Source organism: Phalacrocorax aristotelis, chromosome 4 (assembly GCF_949628215.1).
Source record: "Phalacrocorax aristotelis chromosome 4, bGulAri2.1, whole genome shotgun sequence".
Classification (NCBI taxonomy): domain Eukaryota; kingdom Metazoa; phylum Chordata; class Aves; order Suliformes; family Phalacrocoracidae; genus Phalacrocorax; species Phalacrocorax aristotelis.
Genome location: NC_134279.1, coordinates 54,158,316 through 54,170,400, shown reverse-complemented (window position 1 = coordinate 54,170,400; position 12,085 = coordinate 54,158,316). Strand labels below are relative to the sequence as shown.

The following is a 12,085-nucleotide window of genomic DNA, read 5'->3' as shown; positions in this document are numbered from 1 at the left end:
GCCAGTATCAACCCGGAAATTTGCAGATAGGAAGCTTTAGCTTTGACGAAGTGTAAGGCTAAAATTCAACAGACATTCACATGAAGGCCAAGCAGTGGAGTTGGAGGTAGGGGACCAGGGGAGAGAATATATAAAAGGCCAAATAGACCTAAGAAAAGTAAGGTTTCAGGTACAACTTAATTCTGCCATTTCCAAATTATTGACAACTGATTTCACAACTTAAATGCTGTTCTTTTCATGTACATTTTACTGTACAATTTCTAGCAAACCACTGGAACAAATCTCATTGTGTGGCACTAAATTCAGGTCCATATAGTGTTTAACCTCTGAAATGCACTAGATTTTTCTTCCTTCAGTTTGCACTATACGTGACGGCAAGAGCATGGTATCAAATCCAAAGCATAGGAAGGCATCAACAAAGCCAGCAATTAATTCTGGAGACATTTGCTGGTAACAAAAGAATGGTTGCATTAAGGGATCTTGGTTTCAGTTACAGATACTGAAGAGAATATATTCTTAAATAAATGACTTATTTCTCTTCCTTACTCCAAGAGCTTTGATGCATCCCCTCCAAAGCCCCACCACAGTCCTGATGTTTTCTCTGAAAAAGCTTCTCCTGCTGAAGAACAAGATCTCAGACCTTGCTTCCCAGATTTAAGCTTGTACCAATCATCTCTCTTCTTACCTCCTCAACAGTCTCCTTGTCAGGCAGCTCCCCATCACCCATAATTTCCAGCTCCTTTTCTTGTTTTTAATTCTTCCCACCACCTGAGTGCACGAATCCTTGCCCAGTTTCACTGGTTCTCACCCCAGACAGGCACTCCTCTCACAGTTTCGTTTCAAGGTTCTTCATCCAAGTCAACTCTCCTGCAGTCCTCCCAACCACAGCACAGCATTAACCACCCAGATCCATAGCTGCTCTTCAGCACATTGTTGACAGCTATGAACCCTACATCAGTGTAAGGATACACAAAGCCAAAATTGAGCGGGGGAAAAAAAAGACAGAAGAAAATTCAGAAACAGACGAGCTGCAGGTACAATATTGTGCCAAACACTTGCTATTGGACATGTGGTGGCAAAACTATGACCTGAATTACTGACTACAGATAATGCAAACAGAACCAGGCCCACACACTGTATATGTGAGCAAATCTATCAATAACATGATGGGGTAAGCGAATGCAGTGACTCCTATATCAATTATTCCCTGAGTTTACCATTTCATCTGAAAGACGGCTATTCCAGAAGCAGAAGTGAGAGGCCGATACAAACTTCTGGGTCACTGGCCCAGCATCTGGCTGGTGACTTGTTCAATCACTCTTTCCCTTTCTGCCCTTTTGATATCACATCTCACCAGCTTAAAAGACTTTACCTCACTTATCGAGCTTGCAGGTTGATACTAGACATTCTCCTTCTGACAGTTTCCCCGTGGACTCTCACACGACTCCCTACACTTCTCAACTTTTGCATCAATTCTGCATTAATTGGCAGTATTAAGTGTACCATGTTTCATTCTTAAGCTTATTTGGTTCCCAGAAAGTGTTGTATAAACAATTCTGTGTTATTTTTACTCAAACATGTTTTCCAAGATAACAACATCAGCCACGTGCAATTGCTTCACTCAAAGACTAAGTATAATGCACAGCATAGAAAAAACATGCCTATATAAATACACAGAGAGACACTTTCAGGCATATAGATATAGTTAAGTGTACATATAGATGTATATCTGTTTAGACAGGTATAATGCTAAGGGTGACACGTAGATACACTGGGAAACACTTCACAGTAATCCACAAGGCACGTTCTGAAATGTACAGGCCATTTCCTTCACACCTTGCAATGCCACACAGGCACAGCTAAGGTCTCTAGTCTGCAGCAAAGTGGAAGTGACAGAAACAAATCCTTGTGTTTCAGTCATTGTGTGGCAATGGGCGCAAGTTGGAACACAGGAAGTTCCACCTGAATATGAGGAAACACTTCTTTCCTGTGAGGGTGCCAGAGCAGTGGCACAGGCTGCCCAGGGAGGGTGTGGAGTCTCCTTCCCCGGAGACATTCAAAACCTGCCTGGATGCATTTCTGTGCTCCCTGCTCTAGGTGTGCCTGCTCAAGCAGGGGGGTTGGATGAGGTGATCTCCAGAGGTCCTTTCCAACCCCTACCGTTCTGTGATTCTGTGTTTCCAGCAGAGCCTGCTGCTTTGCTCTTGGTTTCCCTGACCCACCAGGGAGCAAGGACATGTGGTTGTGTTACACATGTCCCCAGACATGAGAACTCCTGCAACCATCTGAAACCTTCCCGATGGGGCAAATGTGGGCCTGTGAGGATGACTAGCCCTACCAGTGGTGGATTTCTTACCGGCGAGGTCCAACATCCTGTCCACAAAGACGACGGAGGCCTTGTTGGTGGCCGTCCTCCTCCTGTTCCTGGCTGGGGCGTAGCCTGCCAACTCGGCAGCGATGATCCTACTGAGGGCCCCCACGGCGAAACTCTCCTCCCGCAGGCCCAGGGCGGCGAAGAGGGCGTCGAGGTCGCCCACCATGGCCCGCACCGCCGCCCGCAGCTCGGCAGGCAGGGCGCCCGGCCCGACCTCCACGGGGCCGGGCCCGCCGGGGCCGGGCAGGGACGGGAGGAGCGCCGACAGGCCGGGCAGCAAGCAGAGCTCCGCCGAGATGGGCGCCAGGAGCGGCGGGCCCCGCGGCACCACCTCGGCGTGCCCGCCCTCGCCCATCCACCGCCGCAAGGCCTCCTCCAGCTCGGCTGGCCCGCCGCCCTCCGCCTCGCCGCCGCACACCAGCACGCAGTGCCGCACGGCGCTCTGGCCCAGCACGCCGCGCACGGCGGTGGCTGTGCCACCCCGCAGCGCCCCGCTCACCACGAAGATGAGGCGGGCCGCCCCTGCCGCTCCCACCGCCGCCGCCGCCGCCGCCGCCGCCGCCGCCTCAGCGGGCAGTGCCCTGACGGCCAGGGCCCCCGCCGCCAGCAGCTCGCCCGCCCCGCCACCGCCCCAGTGCAGCGCCTCGGCGGACGCCGCGTCCAGGAAGACAATGGCCTGCCGCGTCCTGGCGAGCACGGGCTCCCAGGCCTGCCGGCACACCCGCCGCAGCTCGGGCACCGGCACCGCCATGGCGGCGGCGGCGGGCAGCCCTGACAGCCACAACACACCGCACGTGCCCGGCGCGCCGCCGGCGCCACGGCGTGACGCGGCGGGCGCGGGTTGGCTGCCGGCGGCTGGGAGGGGCGGGGCAGGGCGGGGCACGGCGGGCGGTGTAGTCCCTCCGCCGTGACAGAACCGGGGCGGCGGCGGTTCTGTGGGTAGGGAGTGGCCCGAGGGCTTCTGGTGGTGTTAGCGGGCGCCGGTGAGGCCTTCCCTCCGGCCGCGGCGGTGTCCCGTCGCGTGCCCCGAGGGGCCGCGGTAGCCTGGCCGTCAGGCAAACCCCCGCTACCCGGCCCGGGGCTCGGTGTCCCCGGGAGCTACCCTCAGCCGGTTCTCCCTCCCGCGTCCCTTACACCGCAGCAGGAGTACGAGGAGAGGAGAGGAGAGGAGAGGAGAGGAGAGGAGAGGAGACCCTTCTTTTTCCTGGCAGTGCCAAATTCTGACGGAAATTAAATTTATTTTCTCACCTACAGCATATATATATGTGCTTGTGTGTATATATATAGGCTATAGCCTATATAGAGAGAATATATATAGCCTATAACTCTGCTACAGTCTGTAGCCCTGGCCAGTGCCAGGAGGGACATCTGAGCACTGGCAGTTCAGTTTTTGCCTGACGTGTTCCTGAAAATGCTGGGAGCTTCTTTGGTGTTGCTCCTAGTAAATGTTAAACAATTCAGTGTCACTATTTATGTCACTAACTCTTTTCTGCTGCATTGGTACCTTTGTTATACTGGGAAAACAGCTGTTTTGCTGATACTTTTTAATATGTACAGCACTGGAAAGGCACCCTATTGCCATTCCCTGTCCTATAATTCTGTATTTTGTGTGTTAGTATTAAGAAATCCAGTGGTTGATGAGCTAGCAACAAGAAATAGTCTCTTTTAATAAATGCAACTTTTATGATGTGCAGTTGGGTGACATAATAACAAATCAACTTAATTCCATTTCTCCTTTAAAAAGCTCTTGATCTCAAAGTTGGTTTCAAAGCTAACTAGAAAAAAATGCCATAATATGCATCTATGGTTTCTTCTCCCCAGAGAATGGATGGCTCACTTGCAAATCTGTACTCTACATAGTGTTTCTTTTGGGCAACCTCCTTAGTACAGAATGAGGAGGTTACTTTCTCTGACTGATGACTTCTGACTTTCTAATAGTGGGATTATCGGCAATAACAAAATGATAAATGATTTCATTAGTTCATCCACTAACTTAACTGGTCTTAACTTGCAGGTTCAGCTGTTTTCAGAACACTGAAAAACATGGATATTGTGGAATTGCTAGGTTTCCAGTAATGAAATTAAATCCTCTCCTTCCAGCCTGCTCCACACACATTCCTACCCCGATGCATTCTTCCTTCTTCCAAACTCAGACTTAAGTCCTTGTGCTGTTCCAACTCCAATCTGTTATTTTAAGCTTAGAGTATATAACTTCATGATGCTAGAAAAATGTGTAAATTAATAGCCTTCTCGACTATTTTGATTTGAAAAATGAATGCCAAGTAAGTATTGGGGATGGTTAACCACTGGGCCCCTGGGCTTATACGCAAGTAGAATTATCCTCTGCTCAGATTGAATTACCTCAGAGATGATGCACCTCTGAGCTTTTGCTTTATGCTTGAGTGCCATGAACTAAACCTAGATACATCATGGCTTGTCCAACTCTTTAGTTACCATATTTAAAAGGTTTGGGGGGGAGGGTTCATGCATATTGTCAAAACAGCAGATGCTTTTTTAAGAAATCAAATACCATTTTTACTTATAAATACTGTATAGTTCTCTGTATGCCAATGTTGAAAAAAAGGATTACTAGCCAGAAGGCAAAATGACGTTAATCGGTTTCAAGCACAGTGGTTAAATTACAAAACAAAATTATCTAAGTAGTTTTTATAGCTTATTTTATCCCATGTGAAAATTCACAATCACTGTGTTAGAAAAAGAACCCTATTAAAGGGTTCCCATAAACTTGGTATCTTGTTGTGGGTTTCTGGAGCGTAAGCCGTGAGTCAGATGTTTATGCAGCTCATGAAAAGGTTGTCTTCTGTCCTCGGCCTTTTAGCTACTTGGGGCCCCCAGGAGAAGCCTTTTGTTCAGGCCCCAACTGCTGCTCCCCCTCTGCACAGCAGTAAGGAGAAGCTGCAAGGCCCCTTCCAAAGGCTGGAACTGGTGAGAGCTTTTATCTTTTGAGGGCAGAAGTTAAAATGCCATCTTGGCCAGCACTCTGTCCTTGGAAGCAAAGCAGGAAACAGGTTCAGAGCACCTTCTCCATCCAGCCAGAGCCAGAGGTGGGTAAAGATTTTCCTGGGAGTGGTGGAAGGCTGGCAGCTACTTTTGGGACTTAGCTTTGTGCCAGCTTCCCATGTTCAAGATGCTCAAGCTGGATTTTTGTGTGACCATCAGCTCGATGTGATGTCTATTTAAAGGTTTCTATGAGGAAAACTGCTTTGAGGATTGGTGTTGATGCATTTTAAGAGATTTTATGTTCTACACCTACTCCTGATTTCTCTCCATGGTGTTTTCAACAAAGGTATTTTCTTTCTTCTTCCTTGTCTCTGCAAAGGAAACTATTAGAGTTCTACCACGTCCTTCAATGTTGGCCAGACATATGTTGAATGGCCAAGCAAACAAAACACAAATGAAGCTACTGATGTCCAGTAAGAGGTACTACAATACAAATTTGTTCTATGAGAAACAAGTGTCTAAAAATGTTTTGGGTGAAAAATGCCTTTGCTGACTCCACAAATATATGCACAAAAAATGGAATTGCATGATGAAAACCTACCCAATTATACCACATAATTCATGATCTGTATGAGACACCCAAATGTTTAACGTCAGGGGGAAAATATGCCTTTTGAGAAGAAGGTAATTTGCTGATGCAAACTCCAGTGACATGTCACACCACACATGAAACTTTAAAATAAGGCTGTCTATGCAGCCAATTCAAAGAATAAACCTCCCCCACCTGGAGTTGTGACATTTTTATTGCACAGTCAAGCCTTCTGGTCTGATTTTTCACAAGCTGTCCTGCTGTGAAAGAGGGGTCCCTTTTTCAGTTTTCACAAACATCCTAGGGCGCTGAAGATTCCATTTGTACACACACCTGGTCAAAGCTTGTTTTGACAGTTGTGGGTACTCAAATCTTCTAATGAATCTTGTAGTTCTTGATGGAGCATTCACGGATGTGACAAAAACATCAGTAAAAACGGCTTGCTACTTCCCACCGCTTTGAAAACAGAGCAATTTCTTCATTAAATGCATGGTTACACTCTGGAACATTCACAGCATGCTACAAACGTTAAACTCTTATGGGAGCTAAAAATAAAATTAGGCAATTTGTGGAGGGGGAGAAAAATATAAAGAGTTGTTAAACCTAAAATATTCCTCCCAGCTGGTAGATTCCCTGAGCGGAGAGCTAGGACAGTACTAGGAGTAGCAGCGTTGTTTATCCTGTGGTTATGCTCCCCCAGCAGCTGCCATCAGCCGCCAGTAGCAGCACGGCACCGGGCGGTACGTGCGTTTGGCCAAGTCCCGCTCCGGGAGCGGGGCGAGGACGGCCTGGAGCAGGTCGCCAGGCTGCCGGTGACCCCTGCGGGGGGAGGCGGGCGGGAGCCGGGGGTTGCTGAAGAGCACAAGGACCGCCGAGAGCCGCGGAGACAGGCTGCGAGAGGGAGGACAGGCGGCTCCGGCGGGCCCGCCGCGCCTCGGGAGGGTGGGGAAGGCACGGCCGAGGTGAGTCCCGGCGGCGCACGGAGGGGGGCAACAACTCCGCGGGGAGGGCAGCGTCCGGGCCAGGTCGGGTCGGGCCGCACGGCCGCTCCCCGCCTTCCCCTGCGGCCCGGCCCGCTCCTCCCGCAGGCATCCAGGAGGCCCCTCTGCTTCTCCCCGCTCACGGCCCCCGGCCCGGGCGGGCCGCTCGGGGTGCAGAAGGCGCCGGGCACGCACGGCCACGTCCCGCTCCCGCCCTCCCTCCCTGGGCGGCCGGGCGCCGCCGGGCCGCCCCCCGCGTGCCCGTGCCCAGGGCGCCGCGGGGCCGGGCCGGGCCCGCTTCCTGTGCGTGTCACTCACTCGGCGGGGGAGGGGAAGCGCCGAGCAGGCGGCGGCGGTTCCTCCGCGAGGGGTGGCGTTGGGCCCGGCGGGCGCTCGCAAGCCCCCGGCAGCCGCCGCCCGGTCGCGGCCCGAAGCCCCGGCGGAGACCCGGGGCGGCGCGGCGGTGCTGCCCAGCGGCGGGAGGCCCCGGCGCCGCCGGGCCTGGGCTCTCGCCTTCCGCGGGAGGCGGCCATGTCTACCGGCGAGGTGGAACGGCTGTCGGCGGACCTCGGCGGGGCCGCCGGGGACGAGGAGGAGTGGCTCTATGGCGGTACGGACCTCTGCAGACCCCCGTTCCCAGCCCACCTCCGCCGCCCGCCCCGCCGCCGCCGCCGCCGCGGCGGGGAGGGGGAAGGAGCGAGAGGTGCGGGGGTAGGTAGGCCGCGTGCGCCACCTCGACAGGCCGGCCCATGGCGGAGTGCGGCCCGCACCTGCCCGGCGAGCCGCCCTGGCCGGCGGACGCTTAAAAGGGTACCCCCCGTTCCGCCACCCCCGCGGCCGCTCAGTCCCCTCCTCCCGGCTGGCCCTCCGGCGGCGCCGTCCCGGGCCCTGCGCGGCCCCCTCCCCTGCCCTCCCTCGCCTGCGCTCGGTTACCGGCGCCAGGGCGTGCGGGGACTCGGCGGCGGGAGGCCCGCATGGCGCTGCTGTCCCACACGCACCCCTGGGGCGGCCTGGCCCCTCCCCGGGACCCCCGTGCCCGCGCTCCCAGCGTTGGAGCGCGGAAGCAGCTTTAACCTTTTATGCATAAACTTTGTTTACAACTCTAGGGCCTTTCTTTACCTTCAAATTGTAATGAAAGCCGTAAACTCAGCCCTGCCCATGTGGTGGATCTGTCAGTACGGAGCACTGCGAGGGCTCCGGGGTCCGCTCGGCTCATTTCAGAAATGAAACGCAATGAACGTATCTCAGTAGTAAACTGAGGAGTTGCCCAGTCACCTGCATGGCAAGATAATTGTCGCGGTTGGTATTCAGGCGATATTATTCTGAACTGCAATGTTTCTTTTTTCTTGTGGTAGATGAAAACGAAGCAGAGAGACCAGAGGAAGAAAAAGCTAGGTGAGTATCTTGACAAGTGGAAGTCCTGTAGTGTGGCTGCACAAAAATTGTATTTGTTATGTTCTTCCCAGCTGCTTGAAAGTCCATAACGCCTGAAGGTACTCTGGTGTCTGTGAAAATCCCCGTAAGATAGTATGCTTGGTCTGCTAGAATGACTTGGCTTTTCTGTGAAATGGTTTTACCTGTGAAACTGGGACACTTGAGTGTGAAAGTTGTTATAAGTTTCAACCGTAAGGACAGCAATAGCCCCTCGCAAAATGCAAACAGGTCTTTTACTTCTGCAGTCATTGCGCTTTGCACATCAGGACTTCATTTATCCTAGATAATTTAGAAATTACAAGACTGCCTGTCTCCCAAAGAGTTTACAATTCAGTTACAAAAAAGAGGAGTACAAGGAAGCAGTGGAAGATTACCAGCTCGTTTGATGTGCCAGTCATGTAACACATCTGCTTAGGGTTTCGGGGTTGTTTTTTTATTAGAAAGAGAGTATTTGGAAGAAATTTAGAAAAAGCTTTGGAAGTATTTGGGGCAGCCTGCATGAGTTATAAGGAGCTGTATGAGTGAAAACACAAAGGTGCTTCTTTGAAAATCTAGATAAGTTGATGGAGGTTGGTAGCAAGGACCGACTGGAAATGGGAATCAGTCTTTTGTACTCAGTGAAAGGAGTCTCACAACTGATAAACTACAGAAAATATTGATTGCCAAGATAAGTTAAACAAATAGAGGGGAATTCAATGCAAGAAAACATGCATTGTTATTTTCTATAAATGCTTCCAGTAAACAGAGGTTTTCTTCTATGAGGACTGTTGAATTTGGTTACCCTTGGTGGACTTGTCCGTAAGCTTGCTCAGTTGCTTGTTTGAACCGATGTCAACTTTTGACAGGCACCGTGTGATACAGCAGTAATGACCTCCACCACCTGGCTACATACAGTACCATTTTGAAGCAGCTACTAGATGCAATTACTTGATTCCCCTTAGGTTTTTGTAGTATAAGAAACAGAGTTGTTTCCTGTCACCTTTTCCACATCACTTAACAGTTTTTTAGGCCTTTGTTGCATTTGTCTTGAATCATCTCTTTTCCAGGGCAAAGAATTCTAGCTATTTATTTGCTCTTTATGTAGAATCTATTCCATATCAAATGATTCCTTGTGTTCAGTTACCTTTTCTTGACCTGGCACCTTTTGTCACTATTACTGTTGTTTCAGAAAATTGTTTGCATGGCAACCGAAATGATCTTTAGAAACAGTGGTTTACTCCAGTTTCGGGTCAATAGTGTCTAGCTTGGCATTTGGCTGCCCCAATACATAGTTATGGGCTAAAAAGCATAACACATGGTAACTTACGCTCTTATGAGTTGTGTTTGAACTCTGGGAGTGTGGTGACAGTTTACCTGTTAAAAGTTTTGGTCTCTGGCCTCCCAGTTTTGGTATTCTTCGTCTACATAAAAATCATGAGGTTCTGTCATCGTACTTGGTGATGAAGTGAAATGGTCAAGCTGAATTCTGGGGTCATACCTGGGCTGTGTTAGGTTTTGGTGCAGTGCTCCAAAATGCAATGCTGAGTGGGTATTTTGCCAACAGAAGATGGGATCAAAATCATTCTGTTCAATAAAAATTGGCAGTTGCTCACTCCATTTCAGAAATATCTTTTCAGTGAAAGAATATTGTTTCTAAATGGCCCCTGTTTATTCTGCTATTTATGGTGCAACATCCTAAGAGCTAATGGAACTGTGGAAATTAAAATATTGCTGTGTAAGAAACAGCAGCAGTTAAAGCCAGTGAGACAGCTCATTTGCATGGATTTAGCAGTGCTGGTCATTTTAGATGGACCAGTAATTTTAAAATTTTTACAGTTTTCAGTCTGCAGTTAAAATATAATTGAATTAATCATTGCATTGTAACTATTCCATAAGGTGGAAGAAAATTTCACAATGCGTATGTGGGAATTTGGATTCAGTGCAACATTACCTATGGGTATTTAAATGTTTTTTCCATTATGTCTTTGAAAAGTGTCAGTCTGCGGGGGGGGGGGAAGCTGTTATTCTCCATATATTATGAAAAATTTCACTTTGATTTCAGAAGAGGATCCAGGTGTACTGCCTTATTGCTTCCAACTATTCTACAAACATCCAGTTAGTATGATTTATGAGAGATAAATGTTATCCTGCTAATATAAAGTTATATTAATCTAGAATTTTTTAATTATTTTTTTTTAATGCAGAAGATAGCTGAAGCTTTGGCTTTTCTCTGGAATGATGTAGCAAGGCGCTTTTTCATCATCAGCTGATAGGTGTGAAATAATATCTGCATAAATACTTAGTTTCATCTTTTCCTATTTGTTTTTGTTTAAGTGCTCCACCCCCACCTGGAAATGAAGAGGAAGCTACAGAAAATGGCATTGTGAAAACGGTAGTTTTAAATGTGTTTTTGGAAATACTACTTTGATTTATGGGGTATTCATAGTTTGGCTGGGATTTATAATTAAATGAATTAATGCGTAAGTGTATGCCTTTGATTTTCTTTTTTCCCTCTGGAAGGTGTTTGATGTTATCTGCATAAACTGTGTAGAAATTACTAATTTAGGAAATCCAATTACCAGCTGCAGTTCACTTTTGAAATCTATTGTTCAGAAAATAAATGAATAGTACTGCCAGTTTTTTGAGGGGGAAAGACAGTGCTTCAAGACAGCTGTCTTTTCTAAAAAACATACTTTTCAAAATGATACTCTCCCTGTTTTTCCTCACTGGTAGGAAAGTAAAATCCTCTGATCATCTTTCATTTTTGAACATGATAAACAATCAACATTTGCAGAACTATGTGAAAATACAGATCAAGAGATGAATTACACGTGCCTTTCAGAGGCAACATAACAGACTTGTCTGGTAGTAGTCTTCAATGTTCAGTATGTCATATAACTTCAGTGTTGTTATGATGAAGGAAAGGACCAGGAAATTAAATTTACAGTTGCAGTGTTGATAAAAGACCTCAGTTTACTATGAATGGGAACAGTTTGAATCTGTTCTATTAAAAAATAGTAATCTTACTTCACTGGCATTTTTTGGCTTAAATCTTGCAAGAATTCTCTGAAGTTCTGCAGAAACTGTTATGATACTTGTGCAAGTTTTAAGGACTGGTCTCCCTCAAAAGTATATTTTTTTTCAGTAAGTCTAATACTTTATTTATGAAAGGTATTACAACTTAGTAAAAGTTGGGGGGCAAAAACTTACAAAAACTTAAAAAACTTATTTCAGGTGTTTAAACTGAAAAGCTCACTATTTTAAGTGCACCACAGGCTTTTTGTGCTGATGCTAATACTGTAAGTGGACAGTACATTTAATGTGTTAGGTACAAGGAGACAACAGTATACTTCTTTGGACTTGGTGATTTTAAGATATTTCTGAAAATCCTCATCAGCACAGGTTCCTTGTACTTGTGTATCTTTGTATGTTTCACCTATGTAAAGCCTAGCATTGTTAGGATATCATTAGAGCATCTCCATAAAATTGAGAACTTCATGGTAAAAGGCACACATGAAGGGTCAGCAGCAACCTAGAAAAATGGATGGTGTTCAAGCTGGTTGAATAAGAAAAGGTGAATATCTCTGTGAGGGGGGAACTAAGAAATCATTGTTTATAGGTGAAATTAGTTTTAGTTGGAAAGGTACAAGCTCCAGGCAAAATTTTATTTTCTGTTTGATGTATTTGTAATGGCTCTCTACCGTGCGGGTTGCGTGGTATCTGAGTGGTGAACTTGCACTTTTCAGCAGTGGGGCACTGAAAGGTTGT

General features: G+C 47.9%; 2 protein-coding genes across 14 annotated transcripts in view; one reads left to right on the top strand and one right to left on the bottom strand.

Moving 5' to 3' along the window:
- The window catches only part of SCFD2 (sec1 family domain containing 2), a 207,670-nt gene extending 204,480 nt beyond the window's left edge, over positions 1 to 3,190 (bottom strand). For 3 of the 4 annotated variants that reach the window (XM_075091467.1, XM_075091470.1, XM_075091471.1), the window contains exon 1: positions 2,357 to 3,189. In XM_075091467.1, the coding sequence (XP_074947568.1) occupies positions 2,357 to 3,125 (769 nt within the window). In that variant the 5' untranslated portion in view covers positions 3,126 to 3,189. Of the gene's footprint in view, positions 1 to 2,356 lie in introns of all 4 variants that reach the window. The other variant, XM_075091468.1, reaches the window with a different exon arrangement.
- A 3,911-nt stretch (positions 3,191 to 7,101) lies between these two features.
- Positions 7,102 to 12,085, top strand: part of FIP1L1 (factor interacting with PAPOLA and CPSF1) — a 43,035-nt gene continuing 38,051 nt past the window's right edge. For 8 of the 10 annotated variants that reach the window (XM_075091476.1, XM_075091472.1, XM_075091481.1 and 5 more), the window contains exons 1-3: positions 7,294 to 7,514; positions 8,260 to 8,299; positions 10,652 to 10,709. In XM_075091476.1, the coding sequence (XP_074947577.1) occupies positions 7,436 to 7,514; positions 8,260 to 8,299; positions 10,652 to 10,709 (177 nt within the window). In that variant the 5' untranslated portion in view covers positions 7,294 to 7,435. Of the gene's footprint in view, positions 7,515 to 8,259; positions 8,300 to 10,651; positions 10,710 to 12,085 lie in introns of all 10 variants that reach the window. The other 2 variants (XM_075091475.1, XM_075091479.1) reach the window with 2 other exon arrangements.